The sequence below is a fragment of the Brassica rapa genome, chromosome A05 (genome assembly GCF_000309985.2).
Source record: "Brassica rapa cultivar Chiifu-401-42 chromosome A05, CAAS_Brap_v3.01, whole genome shotgun sequence".
Taxonomy (NCBI): domain Eukaryota; kingdom Viridiplantae; phylum Streptophyta; class Magnoliopsida; order Brassicales; family Brassicaceae; genus Brassica; species Brassica rapa.
The window spans coordinates 23446007-23461033 of NC_024799.2; the positions used below are offsets into that span (position 1 = coordinate 23446007).

At 34.2% G+C, this 15027-nt stretch overlaps 4 protein-coding genes across 5 annotated transcripts; 1 reads left to right on the forward strand and 3 right to left on the reverse strand.

Moving 5' to 3' along the window:
- Positions 1 to 243: 243 nt before the first annotated feature.
- Positions 244 to 1894, reverse strand: LOC103869985 (protein trichome birefringence-like 41). The gene is made up of 5 exons (XM_009148070.3): positions 1590 to 1894; positions 1227 to 1398; positions 961 to 1124; positions 729 to 887; positions 244 to 654 (listed from the first exon to the last, which is right to left on the reverse strand). The coding sequence occupies exons 1-5, from the start codon at positions 1835 to 1837 to the stop codon at positions 360 to 362; spliced, it is 1038 nt and encodes a 345-aa protein (XP_009146318.2). The 5' UTR covers positions 1838 to 1894; the 3' UTR covers positions 244 to 359.
- Positions 1895 to 2893: 999 nt separating this feature from the next.
- LOC108872003 (probable leucine-rich repeat receptor-like serine/threonine-protein kinase At3g14840) lies at positions 2894 to 3671 on the reverse strand. The gene is made up of 2 exons (XM_018659125.2): positions 3548 to 3671; positions 2894 to 3466 (listed from the first exon to the last, which is right to left on the reverse strand). Exon 2 carries the CDS (start codon positions 3463 to 3465, stop codon positions 3037 to 3039), a length of 429 nt encoding a protein of 142 aa, XP_018514641.1. The 5' UTR covers position 3466; positions 3548 to 3671; the 3' UTR covers positions 2894 to 3036.
- Positions 3672 to 4053: 382 nt separating this feature from the next.
- LOC103869987 (F-box/kelch-repeat protein SKIP6-like) lies at positions 4054 to 5312 on the forward strand. Its single transcript, XM_009148071.3, has one exon. It carries the CDS (start codon positions 4108 to 4110, stop codon positions 5179 to 5181), a length of 1074 nt encoding a protein of 357 aa, XP_009146319.1. The 5' UTR covers positions 4054 to 4107; the 3' UTR covers positions 5182 to 5312.
- A 583-nt stretch (positions 5313 to 5895) lies between these two features.
- LOC103869989 (probable leucine-rich repeat receptor-like serine/threonine-protein kinase At3g14840) lies at positions 5896 to 13568 on the reverse strand. 2 transcript variants are annotated; one of them, XM_009148073.3, is made up of 24 exons: positions 13299 to 13568; positions 13031 to 13205; positions 11934 to 12005; positions 11754 to 11822; positions 11596 to 11667; positions 11412 to 11483; positions 11254 to 11325; positions 11079 to 11150; positions 10910 to 10981; positions 10738 to 10809; positions 10572 to 10643; positions 10417 to 10488; positions 10256 to 10321; positions 10104 to 10166; positions 9975 to 10016; positions 9768 to 9808; positions 9322 to 9695; positions 9044 to 9239; positions 8798 to 8959; positions 8340 to 8458; positions 7090 to 7300; positions 6779 to 7016; positions 6561 to 6711; positions 5896 to 6476 (listed from the first exon to the last, which is right to left on the reverse strand). In XM_009148073.3, the coding sequence occupies exons 1-24, from the start codon at positions 13387 to 13389 to the stop codon at positions 6060 to 6062; spliced, it is 3063 nt and encodes a 1020-aa protein (XP_009146321.2). In that variant the 5' UTR covers positions 13390 to 13568; the 3' UTR covers positions 5896 to 6059. The 2 variants fall into 2 exon arrangements, with proteins under 2 accessions (XP_009146321.2, XP_018514640.2); XM_018659124.2 differs by lacking the exons at positions 11934 to 12005; positions 13031 to 13205; positions 13299 to 13568 and having other exon boundaries at positions 11561 to 11667.
- Between the last annotated feature and the right edge of the window lie 1459 nt (positions 13569 to 15027).

Consider the following 15027-nt stretch of genomic DNA (forward strand, 5'->3'; position numbering starts at 1 on the left):
GAGATTGCTTGAAAATTTTGTAATTTCATACGTGTTTTGTTCGTAATGGAAGTTATTAATCTAACGAATTCGTAGTTTGCCTGTAATCATCCGATTTACTTGCTTGGGTCGCACACCATCCATCCCCTTTCTCAACCTCACTACCCCCTCTTTGATTTCACTCGTCGAATGCATATTTTATATTTATTTGTTCCTTAATAAGTCGAATTATGGAGTCCTACTTAAATGTAGAATCAAACACAATAACAAAAATGTAGTCTATTAGAAACGGACCTTTATTTTATTCAGATTCAAATGTAGAATCAAACACAATAACAAATATGTTATAATGTTGTTTTCCTATATTTAAATGTTTCTTACTAAAGCATATAATTGTAAAGAATCTCATTCCAAGTATCTGGTACGCCAGAGAGACACCAGTGGCTGCAGTCATTGCCGGTTCGGCCGCCTATACCGTAAATGGAAGGGTGACCATCTTTGCGAAGCAATGAAAGCATAGTAATGTCTAGCAATGTCACCGGTTTGGTAATTTTCCCGAGTGCTCTCTTCAAAACTCCAACTTCTGGTGGCAATCCGCCTGGATAACTTGTCCCCCAAAGTGGTTCCGTCTGTCCCGCGCAACTATGTGCCGCTGGTTCACCCCATAGAGATCCACTACCAAACAAACAAAATGAAAGTTTAAAATATCTGATTGATTGCCGATTAAGAAAATGTGTATAACAACTTACTTGTAATGAGATGGTGAAATTCCTTGGAAAAATACTCTAGTTTTGCTAGTATCTACCACGGTATCGACCCATTTGCCCCAAGTTCCAAGTGCGATTTCGAATGCCGCCATGCGGTCCATGTCTTTTGTGAAGTTACTTCCTATTTGAATATAATCCCATCTGCCCAAAACAATTCGAACATAAACTTCTAGTGATTTAATTAAGCCAAGAATAGGCAAAGGTGAAGAATTACGATTTACGGCTCCACCAATGCCAAGTGTTGAAAATCAGTGTATCCATTCCTAACCAATTCTTTCCATCGTTGATCGAATCAAGCTTCATTACGCTCCCAATCTTGTCACTCACTATATCTACCAAATACGGATTCCTATCAAACTTTATTCCAACTCCATACTCCTGAATACATTAAGCATTTATGGTTTAGTTTGGTTTAACTCATCCCGGTTTTCTATTTGAGAGATATATTTTACGTAACCAGAACGAGTGTATTATTATTACCTGGAATGTGAAGGTTGAGATAGTGCCTTCTGTGGTCATAGTATAGGGAGACTTGGGAACAGAAGAGTGTAGCATACATGTCAAAGACTGCCATTGATTTAGGCTAAGAGAATCACCTACAAACATTATCTTCTTCCCTTTATTTTTCTGCAAAAAATCTACTCCATTGAACCTACACAACAAAACAGTAAAATAACGGTGGCTTCTTAAGGCAAGTGTGATAAATGATAATTAACGTTAAAATCAAGAAATTTGCTGGCTTGTGTGTGTGTTATATATTCACAATGATACATTTGATGCAAAACATCTAGAAACAACAACAAAGAAAGAATTAAAAAGGTATTATAGATTAACTGATGATACCATGCTAATTTGCATCCCTGTGGTTGCCATCTGAAGGTAGGGTAGTCGAGATCCGGCCGTCCATTTTTCTTGCAACCGAATTCGCGTCTTATGAATGGACACGTGGAAGGATCGTAGAGAGGGTAGGAAGGATCCTTCACCCACTGTCCCGTGAACATATCACATCCCTTTGCAAGAAGAGGAAGAAGGAGGAGGAGCGACAACACTAACATAGAGCCATAAGAAATGGCGTTATCCTGTAAACCCATTTCACCACAGACGAGAGCGAGAGATAAAGAGAGATTCAAATACACACCTGGGATTTTATACACCCATATGTATATATATAATTTTGTTGTTTGTTTTTTTGAGTCAAATACATGAACTATAATGCCATATAATGCGATATTCGTTTTGGTAAGAAATCTTAAAATCAAATATGAACAGTTGTTTGTGTATATCTAGGCTATCAATGCTGACAAATGAATGAAGATGAATAATGCATTCATAATAAAGTTTACCATTTGTAGGAACAATTATTTCTTTTTATTCTTTTTATTGTAGAGAATTAAAGAATAAATTTGTTTCTCACTAAATTTCATATAAAATAGCCATTCCTCATCATTCTTACATAATTTTATTCTTATCCATTATTTTCCTATTTATTTTTAGTATTCATGAGATAGTTACCAGTTAGACCTGTATTCTTTAGAGACATGTATTCTTTAAAGACGTGAACTTTCTATAATGTTTTTTCAGATGTTGATTATAAAATTATAGTAACATAATATTCACGGTCAACAAATTTAATGATATTACCTTTAGTGCAAAATTAAATCATGCTCTGATCGGTTTGTTCGCACCATAAATATTTTGTGAAGACGTTTCTTTGTGTTTTTTTTTTCAGTTTAAAAGGATTTCAATTTGTGCCACCCCGTGAAAAAACTTATTGACCTGCATATTAATATATTTAATCAATTCATTAAGTTTAGTTGAAAATAGTTTTGTATAGAGCAATATTCTAAACGGCAGTATAGATGGATCTTATTAAACAAATACAAGCCAATCATTTGTGAACAGATGTACAGATGTTGTAAGAACTAAGAACTACAACAATATTTTCGTATAACTTATATAATCCAAATTAACTGTTATGGTTAGCAATCAAACATAGTTCCATAGTGTCTCCATGTGGGGTTAGTTAGACTTCGGTCTAAACAGCCCTAGTTAATAAAAGAAACAATAATTTATCTTCACTGGCATTATTTCATCTAAAATTGTCTTGGACATGTTGATTCCCTTCAGCAAAAATATATCTCATATTATGCTTCAAGAAACATAACCTTGTAATTGTCTTAAATACAAATTTATCACAATTCAAAAGTAAATTTTACAAAAAGGAAAACAAAAAGAAAAGACACAATTACTTGCTTCATAGTGTTTTTTTTTTTTTGAACATAATACATAACTAAACGGCCCTACAGTTCCAATAAGCAGAATCAGGCTTAAGAGGGTAAAGATCGCTGGCGTTGGCCGTGGAAGTAGAAGACGACGTGAATGGTCCGTCGGTGCTGATAGTCTGATCCAACATATTCATCTCCTCTTCATTTATCATCGCGTACTGCTTCTTCATCGCCCTCACGCTCTCATTATCTTTCTCGCTTCCTTTGTTGAAGGAAGCTTCAAGAAGCTTCTCAACATTCACCGTGGAACTTCCTTCTAGTATGCTCACCACCGTACACATTGACAGTCTTTCCGACGAAACTTGACTGGTGCAGAGAATCCCTATCTGGATCATGGCCATTGCTTCTTCTCTGTTGTAATCTGTTCCAAGCCTCGGGTCTACTAGTTCCACCAGTTTGTCTTGCTCCCTTAGAACGTGTACCTTTGGAAACATACTGAGAGATTCATAGTCATCTTTTTTGTTTCAGAAAAGTATTTAGGATTTAGGGTTTAGATTCGAAAAAATAATAACTTACCTAGTCAAGAAGGTTGAAGGTCTCGACTCTGGATCGTGTGATCGTGTTGCTTCTTCCGTGAACGATTTCTAGGGCAACGAATCCGAAACTGTAGGCATCTGCTTTTATCTGTCAAATGACCTCTTATGGCGTATTCTGGAGCTATGTATCCGCGGCATAAACAAGTTTGCTTTGGTTACAAGAAATCTACATATATAAAGCTGATGAAACTTCTTGTTTGACTCACTATGTTCCTGCGACTCGTGTGCTGATGTGTGTGTTTTCTTCTTCATCAAGCACTGAAATCCGAAATCTTAGCGTTGAGTTCCTTATCCAGCAAGACATTAGTGGCTTTGCTGTCTCCGTGTACAATCTTGAGTCTCGACTCCTCAAAAGTGTGCATAGATTTTTATTATATAATTTGTGTTTAGAAAAGTATTATTTCCTTTTTCTATTTCCTTAAAACGTGTGTAGATGGTATTATCCTTTATATATATATATACATAGAGTCAGGCATGTCAAAGACGAAACTAATAACTTCTGCTTTTGCTTGAACGAGGAAGAAGAATAAGAAGACGAAGATGTGTGGGATATGGTCGTTACCGCAAGAAGTGGCTATGAAGTGCTTGGCTCAGGTATCGAGAGTAGACCTCGCGGCTTTGGCTATGGCCTCCAAGGAACACCGATCTCTCATCGTTTCCCTTGATTTCCGGCTATTGAGATTCCAGATGCGTTGTCTCGAGTCAAACATCTACCTGTGGTTGCACATCTTACCAGAACCGACCCCACGCTGGTTTATCCTCAACCCCGTGCACCGTCGTCTGAAACCCATCCATCTAAAATCCGACAAGGCTCCTCCGGAATCATCGTCCGCTTTCGTGTTGAGGTGTTTTGGGGTGTTTGTTGTCGGTGGACTCGTAAACGGCAAACCCACTTCGGATGTCTCCTTCTTCGATTGTTTCGATAACACTTGGCAGTCTCTTCCGCCCATGAAGATGCCTCGTGCTTCAGCGTCGGCAAACATTATAGACCAGAAGATGTACGTGCTTGGAGGGTGCGGGGATGACGCTGATTCCTCGAACTGGGCAGAAGTGTTCGATCTAGACACCGAAACCTGGGAGTTCTTGTCTGTAACTAGTCCGAGGAAGATGCCCCTCAGTATCCGACAAAGCATGTTGATGTTACAAAAGAATGAGGTTTACGCGGTGGATGAGGATGGTCAAAGCTTCTCCTTCTCACCAAGTGATAACAGTATATCAAACGGAGTAGCAGATTCTAAGCCAGGGTACCGAAGCGATTGGTGTTGGATTGGGGGATTCTTGTTCTGTGGTAGTTCCCGTGGGAAAATACTGTGGTGTTCCCCGTATGAGTTGAATTGGAAGGAAGTGAAGGGTTTGGATGAGCTGTCCGAATATGATATCAGCAAACTCTGCAGAAAGTCTGATAAGAACAAGAACATTGTCGTCTTCTGGAACTCTAGCTCTCTAGGCTCTGAGCCTTTGGAGATTTGGTCTGCCGAGATTTCCCTGGAGTTACGCCACCCACACGAGCTTTGGGGGAAGATTGAGTGGTCTGGTTCTGTCTTCACACTTGATCCTCTCTCGCACTCATACGGTGGCATTAAGCTCTTGTATGCTGTGTCTATCCGTGCCTGAAATTCCTCAGTCCTTGTTTAAAAACTAATCTATTCATTTAATCGCTTTATTTATTTGCTGTCTAATGTTTTTATATAATTTGCAATCCACTCACAAAGCGCTTTTTATTTTGTCGAATTTTCGTAATCTCACTCATCTCTCTCAGGCTCTACTTGAGAGAAATTAGCTACCTTGTCAGTGATTTCTGTTGGAAGATAATAATAGTTAGTACGTGAAAATATATCTGATTAGTTAACACCATTTCGTTAGTGGTTTAAGACTTTAGCTAATAATCTGCTTTTTACATGTTGTAAGAAGGGACTATTGTGTCTTATCTTGTGATGTGATTTGCTTAATACCATGAATGGTTGATGGTTTAAGACTTTAGCTAATGATCTGCTCTCTGCTGTTTATATGTTGTTGGAAGAGACTGCTACCTCTGTCTTGTTTAGTTTGTAGATACTTTCTCTATTGGCGATGGTCAATCTTTTAATAAAGCCTGGTCGGAACGGTGGCTGAGTGCTACCTCTCAAGAACAACCTATGGGACCAGCATCCAAATCCGGCAGTTCTTTAATGGTTACTGATCTATTGCAGCCAAGCGGAGGAGATTGGAACAGAGCCGTAGTGCACCAACTGTTTCCACTTGAAGAGTCAAAGATATTAAGCATAAAATGTCTTGGAACACGTTTTAGGCCGGTCCAAGTGAAATGTTTTAGACCATCTGCAAGAAACATAACCTTCTAATCGTCTTGTTTTTTTAACGCTGGGTAGTACCTTCTAATTATCTTAAACACAAATTTATCACAATTCAAAAGTAAATTTTACAAAAAAGAAAAACAAAAAGAAAACACACAGTTACTTGCTTCATAGTGTTTTTTCTTTTAACATGATGCATAACTAAACGGCCCTAGAGTTCCAATAAGCAGAATCAGGCTTAAGAGGGTAAAGATCGCTGGCGTTGGCCGTGGAAGTAGAAGACGACGTGAATGGTCCGTCCGTGCTCATAGTCTGATCCAACATAGTCATCTCCTCTTCATTTATCATCGCGTAATGCTTCTTCATCGCCCTCACGCTCTCTTCGTCTTTCTCGCTTCCTTTGTTGAACGAAGCTTCAAGAAGCTTCTCAACATTCACCGTGGAACTTCCTTCGAGAATGCTCACCACCGTCGACATGGATGGTCTTTCCGACGAAACTTGACTGGTGCATAGGATCCCTATCTGGATCATGGTCATTGCTTCTTCTCTGTTGTAATCTGTTCCAAGCCTCGGGTCAACTACTTCCATCAGTTTGTTTTGCTCCCTTAGAACGTGTACCTTTGGAAATATATTGAGATTCAGAGTCATCATTTTGTTTCAGAAAAGTATTTAGGGTTTAGAGTCGAAAAAATAATAACTTACCCAGTCAAGAAGGTTAAAGGTCTCGACTCTGGAACGTGTGATCGTGTTGCTTCTTCCATGAACGATTTCTAGGGCCACAACTCCAAAACTATAGACGTCTGCTTTATCTGTCAAATGACCTTTCATGGCGTATTCTGGAGCCATGTATCCGCTGCATAAACAAGTTTGTTTTGGTTATAAGAAATCTTCATAGATCTGAAACTTCTTGTTTGACTCACTATGTTCCTGCCACTCGTGTGCTGATGTGTGTGTTTTCTTCTTCATCAAGCTTAGCAAGACCGAAATCCGAAATCTTTGCGTTGAGTTCCTTATCTAGCAAGACATTAGTGGCTTTGATATCTCTGTGTACAATCTTGAGTCTTGATTCCTCATGAAGATAAGCTAAACCTCTAGCTATTCCAACGCAAATCTTCTGCCTAGTTGGCCAATCTAGTCGTATTTGAGTCTCTTGAGGTCCTTTAAGAAACAAAAGAAATATTTTTACAGACTAACATATGCATTTTAATGCTTTTAGAAAGGGTGCACTAACCAAAAAGTGCTCGAGCGAGACTGTTGTTTTCTAAGTACTCGTAGACTAACAAGAGCTGGTCACCTTCGACGCAACATCCATATAGTTTAACCAAATGTGGATGTTGTAGAGCAGAAATCATAGCAATCTCGTTCAAGAACTCTCTGTTCCCTTGTTTTGATTTTGATGATAGCTGCTTCACCGCCATTACTGTTCCATCTGTCAACGTTCCCTGGGTTCATACAATATACAAAACCTTTAGACAACTACTCTCTGTTACCCGAAGATAACTGTTGCAAAAAAATGTATACTTGTTTATGTTTTCAATGCATTTTATATGAATAAATAATAGTAAATTATATTGTTAAAAAAAATAATTATATCTATTAATATTCGATTGATTTAGATTTTTAAAAATAGTTAATCGCAAAATAATATATTATTATCAGATTTAATATTTTTTAGTATGCATAAAAGCACACAATATTTATTTTATAAACAAAATATTGTTCATCATTCTATTTTTCTCATAACAACTAGGTGTTTTCCTGCACTATGTGTAGCAATAAAATTTTAAATTTAAATTATATTTAAAAATAAAATTTTGTTAATGTTTTAGATTTTGTTATTTTAAACCAATATTTTAATATAAATACTAATTTAGTTAAACATAAAATTAAGATAAAATAAATAATTTAATTTAATTAAAATTATATTTAAAATCATAATTTAGATAGATTTTTATTTGTTTATTTTGGTTAAGATATATTAAATTAACTTGTATAAAATAAAGTAAAATTGATATAATTTTTCTTGTAACTATCAAAATATAAAAATAAACAGAATTTCTAAAATCTAGATATCAACAAGAAATAAATGATATTACGATTAAAAATAATATCTTTTTATAAAGATTGTATAACATTTCGAAATATTTTTAATAATAAAAATTGTATGATTATAAAAATATACTTAAATAATATTTCAATTTTTTTAAAAAATATTTCTTAGTTCTATTATCAAATTATTTAATGACATATGTGAATAGATTTATTTTAATGATGATTTATTAGTTATTACCGTATTATCAAAAGTTACAAAAAAATGAGATTAACATTAAATGTAGTATACATGTCACATTTAACCATAAGTCATGTCATCAATTTTAATATCATGTCATATTTTTTGGTGAAAATAATTGTGGAAATGACAGGTGTGAAATCACTTCACAAATAATATTTAAAAGATGTCAACTACTTTATGATACTAACCTTGTGTACAGGACCGAAACCACCTTCTCCAATCTTGTTTGCTGGATCAAAGTTGTTTGTAGCAACTTTGATTTGCCTCAACGAAAAGGAACTTATCTGGAAATCCAAGTTCTTGAAATCTGTTGGTGAAGAAGAAGAATAAAGATATTTAAGTTTGAGAAAAACATATATAGACTTTTAACTCAGTAAGTCTTACTAAGTACTTCCGTTTTTTTTATAGATGATATTTTAATAGTAGATACATAAATTAAAAAATATTTAGTTCTTTACATTTTCTAAACAAAAATATCAACAACTATTCAGCTAACCACAATTTGACCAATATTAAAATAAACTGCATAATATCATTGATAATAGAACATTAATTGTTATTAACTTTTACTTTGTTGAAAACATCATCTAGTTTGGAATAAACAAATTTTCCTAAAACTTCATGTATTTAAAAACAGAAGGAGTACCTTTTTCCATCTGACTCTTGGGTCTTAAGCAACCTCTCCACCATAAAATACCACCGATTAAAAGCACAAGAAACAACGTCGAAGCAACCACAGCACCAACCAACGTGCCAATAGAGCTTCCACCACCACTTCCGGTGCCAGCTTCCTTAGGTGGAATGAAATCTACAACAAGATCATTAAAGATAAATACAAAAAACACTCAAATAATTCTCTCTGTCAGATAGTTTCAAGTTTTGCAAAGTATACTTGGATCTACGGATATAGCTGATATGAGAGCACCATATACACCTCTTGTAGGAAGACCTTGAGTTCCTTTGCCAGCCCAGAACAATCTTATTTCAAGTTTCCCATCTGTAATCATGACCGGGAAACGCATAACCACAGCTCTTCCAACACCTTTTGCCTCATCTACTATATTGAAATCCTTAAGCACAAACTTTCCCTGCACATTACCACACACGCCAGTTGATTTAAAGCATTACAATCTTTTCAAACATTTTTTAGAAAAGTAAAAAGTAAATTACCTGAACGTATATGTCAAAGAATCGTCTCCCCAAACTGCTAAATGTTTGGTTGCCAGTGAACACAATTTCAGCAAAGTGGAGATTAACAGTGTAGTTTCCTTGTCCAAGACAAAATGCGTAGTAAGTGAGGGAAATGGCAGAGAGACGTGCATGTGTATAAAGACTAGGATCTGCTATACTAAGCTCTGACGTATTTGCCCATAAGGTTACTTCATTGGGAGACCGCTCATCATCCAAGAACTTCCCGGTGTTGCTTGAAACCCAACCGTTTCTACTGTCGTAGAAGATTGGTCTATCCGATGTATCAGCATCATACTTAGTCCCATTGATTGTAAGTTCAGAACCACCACAGTTTATATGAAGTCCATAGAAAGCTTAAGAATAACAAAAGTTAAGTCAGATGCGCTACTAAATTTTTAGCGATATGGTTTTGTGCAAAGACTTACTTTTGGGACATTTATAGCTACTCAGACACGAAACGTTTGAGCTGTAGAAAAACATAACAACATAATATCAATATTCTAGTCAGTGTTGGAGAGAAGTAGCCATAGTCTTATGAAATGAAAGTTGGTCTCACTGCTTTAACCATGGCAGAATATTTCCCAGATGTTAATGAGCAAGACGATTTTAAAATAGAAGAAAAAAAGGCTTACTGGTTATTCGCCACTATAGGGCTTGTGCTTGAAAACATATTCCTATGAATGAAAAGAAACAAGAAAATGTAAGATGTATATTGATATTTTAAGGCACGAGAAGTTATGGAATTATATTGTTCTTCTTACACAGCATTCTTCTGACATTCTGCGGTTCTTAGATCATTGGTAAAGTCATTGTAAGTTAGATCACTGCAATATAAATAACGAAACAAAATATTATTTGTGTCACTACAAAATATTGTGTTATATATATATACATATCGTTGAAGAAAACTCACATCTTATCTCCATTGTCTACCATCCAAGTTGGCACTTCCCCACTTAACATGTTACTTGTAAAATATCTGGAAGATTAGAAAACAAAATTCAACTGATCATTTAACTTTCATCCATAGATAGATTTTAAACCAAAAAAGAAGAGAGGAGCAGAGAGTCATACATGTTATCTACGTTGGAAAGAGCTCTATATGTTACTGGAACCCGTCCACTTAGCTTATTAAAGCTAAGATCTCTGAAAAATGAGTCTCGCAATGTCATCTTGAATTTTTTTTCTTCATATTTTATGCTGGGCAAAGGATAAAAGAGTTTACTTACAAGAGCTTTAATGATGTGATCCGTCCAAGATACGCTGGTAACTCTCCTGGAAGATTGCAGTTCCTAAAAATCCTGTAAAGGAACAGCGAGTGGAAGTAGAAGTTAAGCTCAAATGAAGTGGAAAGAAACTATTACTGAATTTGTTTAGTCTTAGACTCAAACTAACAATGTCTCCAACAATTTCATGTTTTGTAGTGGCGGAAATGGAGACTCTGGTCCGCTCAGGTCACTGATCCTCCTACAAAACAAAATTAAGAAAAGAAACAATAAATACTATTGATAATGATTCTACTAAAGGTGACAACAACGAATCACACACGCAAAGTTGGTGTACTTACAAGTCTGTTAACTTTGTAAGAGAACCAATGGTACTAGGAATTGGTCCGGCCAAACCACTTGCTTGAATAACCCTGTTGCATGCAACACAACAACATTTCACTCATTTGTAAGTCACCAATACCCATACAAGAAACTAAAGAATCTGATTACGCAAAAAGAACTGCTTACAGTTTTCCAAGTTTTGTCCAGTTCTGGATCAAATCTGGTATAGTTCCAGTGAACTTGTTGTCACTTATACGGCTACAAATCAAGGTATAATATATGTTAATATTCATATATATATATATATATATATATATGTAATATGCATTACGAAATGAAAGAAAATTAGACTAAGTCTTACAAATCAGTCAATGTTGTAAGTTTGGAGAATGTACTTGGGATGTCTCCACTCAAGTAGTTCGAGCTAAGAAGCCTACAAAGATAAAACATAGCCTCAACACTAGTAAATTCTCTGAAAGTTTCTGTAGCCTGTAAAAGAACTTGGACAAATATTCTTACATTCTGTTAATGTTTGATAGATTCCCAAGCTCTGAAGGTAATTTACCTGAAATCTGGTTGAATTCCAAGGTACTAAAAACCAAATGTTCCACAAAAAAAAATCAAATCAAGACATTATCACCAATGTATGAGTTATCTAAAAATTTTACATTTTTAAGGAGAGAGAGCGATCAAAGAAGTGTACAGGATGATAAGGCTTGTGATGTTTCCAATCTCTTTTGGGATTGGACCAGTTATTCGGTTTCCAAGTAAGGAACTGCATTTCATCATCCAACAAATCAATCTACACATTTATGCACAGATTTAAAGTGTATATGGACAGAGACAAGCATATATACATACAGTTTTTCAAGTGGCAAGGCTCCCCATTCGGGAGGAATTGAACCATTGAGAAAGTTTCTAGACAGATCACTGCAAAAAGAAAGAAAAAAAGTATCAATTAAGTTAGTTAATAAAAGATACTAGTAGTGGCATATATTGTAATAAAGGAAGTGTTCGAGGGATAATATTTGCTATTCTTACATCTCCTGCAGAAAAGGAAGTTCTGCAAACTCTTTAGGAAGAGATCCATTTAGGTTTTGTCCCTTGACAACTCTGTCCAAGATTTAAGAGGAAAAAGAAAGAAGAGCTTTCAAATACTGTTTGCAAAAATATAGGCCTATTTATTTTTAGCCCACTTCTGTTCAGCACGAAAGTTGAAGAAAATAAGTTAAAAATCTGCACCATTTTAATTTTTTTAATATTAAAATTTAGATGAGAAATATATAAAAATTGGCTTTCATTTTATTATTTTTGTATTCCATTTTTATGTTTATTAAAATCTACTTCTCAAAATTAGTCAATGGACTTTCATTCCCATGTTGATAGTGTTAATAACATAATTTATAGAAATTTTGTTGGTCGAAATTTTAATTCATACAAAAATTGCGGGTGACTTATTCTAAAAAAGTTATTTTATATTTTTAATATATTACTTTGTTCAAGTTGTTTGACATACAATAGTGTTTTATTCATGTAACTGACAATCATCTTTCTATTTAAAAATAAATATAAATAACATTTTAGCTATACAATTCACGAATAAAAATTATTTGGTTCGATTTTCAAGATTTTCATATTAAGTGTCGTTTTGGATTTGTGCATACAGATTAAAGAAACAATTAATTATGTATATTTCATATATATAAACATAATTACCAATATACCTAGCCATATTCAACCAATAAAAAAATAAATTACTAAATAAAACTAATAAATTTTGCATTGAAAGTCGAAAAGAACACTTATTTTGTGACGAAAAAATTTTTTTACAGCGACACTTAATATGAAACAGAGGAAGTATTATTTTTTGGTTATATAGAAAAATATGAAGCGTTCAAATATTTATAGAATTTGGTTTGTTTTGAATTGGTTTTTCTGTTTCAGGTAATATACTTGGAAAATGAGACCTCGTACTTCATAAAGTCGAACATGTAGAATGTCAAAAATCATTTATTTATGCTTGATATTAAACCTGATCATGGAAATGGAAATTTTATAAACAAAGATCAGATATTTATTTTTTTTACAAAACAAATATATTTTTTTAAAAGGGAACAAAGAGAGAGAGAGGAACGCACATGTTGGTGACATGGCAAACGGAGGAGGAGCAGTTACAAGTAACATTGTTTTCGAAGTTCTTGTCTGTGTAAGGAGTTCTCCATCCTCCTACGGTTGAAGCGACGTCGCATGGATCTACAGTGAAATCCCAGTTATTTTGGTGTAACCCCTTCGCTACGGCTCTTAAAACGTCCACTGCGACACAGAAAACTAACATCATTATACCAGTGACGAGTGGCGAATACATACGTACGTACGTAACGTGCACCCACTTTAAAATATGTATACCTTCATCTTTGGCTAACTTTTGAGAGGAAGCGGAGCCGGAGAGGATGAGAAAGACGAGTACGTAATTGAAGATAAGTTGAGTTAACGACATTTTTCTTCTTCTTTTCTTTAAGACTGTAATTAATTTGGTTATGTGAGGGAAGATAAGATGCGATGAGAGTGAGGTATAAGAAGAAGGGGTTTGTGTATGTGACGACGAATTGGTAAGACTCCAATAGAGACTTTTACTCGCAAAGACATTTGGGGAATAGAAGAGAGAGGGAGAGGGCACAAGAAGATAAGCAAGTCAACATTGTAATTTAATAGGTTAGAGGATTTAAATTTGCAACTTGCACATAAAAATAAGCAAACCTGGCCAGACTGAGAAAAACCAAGGGCCCAAAGCACTAAAATAATTCATTGCTCTTGCTCTGTAGACCGTAGATACTTCTTTACAGATACATTTCTTTAAATTCCGGCAGACGTCTAAATTATTAGGAAGAAAAACACAACAACTATAAAAGGTTGTTTTCGACTTTTCGTTTTATTTTCTTTTGAGACAGACCTATGTGAATATAACTAGTCCACGATTGACTTTATTAAATGTATTTGTTTTTTTAAAAGAGAAAAAGACCAAAATAGCACTAAATCAAGTTTTTGTTCTCAAACTAGCACTCAAGGCCAAAAGTCACAAAAATAGCACTCAAGGGGTGGGGTTTAGGGTTTAGAGTTTAGGGTTTAGAGTTTGATTTTAGGGTTTTTGAGAATAAGTTTTGATAAATAAATTTTTTTTCAAAAGTATAAAATGCTATTTTGGTCATTTTAGTTTTTGAGTGCTATTTTTGTGATATAAACTTAGAAAGGTGCTATTTTGGAGATTTGCCCTTTTTAAAATCAATACTATTAAAAGGGAAGAAGTCTAAAAAAATCTACATATAAAAGTTGTTTGGACCATTTCATTTAACTCATTATTTTTTGGTCTTACCTTAAATTTACACTAACAATATGTTACCATATATTTCTCTAACAATAATTAAGTCAATTCTTTTATTTATTTAAATCTCACTCCTAAGTCCTAATTTACTATTACTATATTTATCATTTTGATTTTTAATCGTAAAAGCATTGAGACTAATGTTTTATATTATCACTTTTATCATATAATATATGATTTAAAGCAAGATAAATTACTTATATTATCAGTTTTGCGATAGTATCCGTTATATATTTCTGATAATATATTAATCATTCTAAACATACAATATTTTAAATAATTTTAACAGATCTTAATATTATTTCTTAACTTTTTCTCAGAAAAATATTTCATCAACCATGTTTTTGTACAATAACATTAAAAATATATATCAAAAGGTTGTTGAACATGATATGGACGTAATGGGTCCACATCTGTTCGAGTATTTAAGATCCTAAAAGAATTTGAAATATATGAAAAATCTGAAAAAATCCGAAACACGAAAAGTATTTGAAACTCCAAACAAATACCAAAAAAATTCAAATACCTAAAAATTTAAAATCTTATTCAAAATCTGACACGATGAACTGAAAAATACCCAAAATTTTATCCAAATATCCATTTTTTTTTAATTTAAAAATTTTACCTGAAACAAAACTCTAATTGTAAACCAAAAACTTAAAAACAATATCCATAATACCGGAAACATATTCGGAATATCCAAATATACCTAATATACACGTATTTATGATCGAGTTTAGGGTAGGACCCGGACTC

Coding starts and splice junctions, on each gene's coding strand:
- LOC103869989 (XM_009148073.3), bottom strand. CDS start 13,389: ATGTCGTTAACTCAACTTATCTTCAATTACGTACTCGTCTTTCTCATC. Junction 12,006..13,030: donor GTTTGCCATGTCACCAACAT/GTGCGTTCCTCT, acceptor AATCTTGGACAG/AGTTGTCAAGGGACAAAACC. Junction 7,017..7,089: donor TCTCGCTCGAGCACTTTTTG/GTTAGTGCACCC, acceptor TGTTTCTTAAAG/GACCTCAAGAGACTCAAATA.
- LOC103869987 (XM_009148071.3), top strand. CDS start 4,108: ATGTGTGGGATATGGTCGTTACCGCAAGAAGTGGCTATGAAGTGCTTG.
- LOC108872003 (XM_018659125.2), bottom strand. CDS start 3,465: ATGTTTCCAAAGGTACACGTTCTAAGGGAGCAAGACAAACTGGTGGAA.
- LOC103869985 (XM_009148070.3), bottom strand. CDS start 1,837: ATGGGTTTACAGGATAACGCCATTTCTTATGGCTCTATGTTAGTGTTG. Junction 1,125..1,226: donor TCTCAACCTTCACATTCCAG/GTAATAATAATA, acceptor TAATGTATTCAG/GAGTATGGAGTTGGAATAAA. Junction 655..728: donor ATTTCACCATCTCATTACAA/GTAAGTTGTTAT, acceptor TTTGTTTGGTAG/TGGATCTCTATGGGGTGAAC.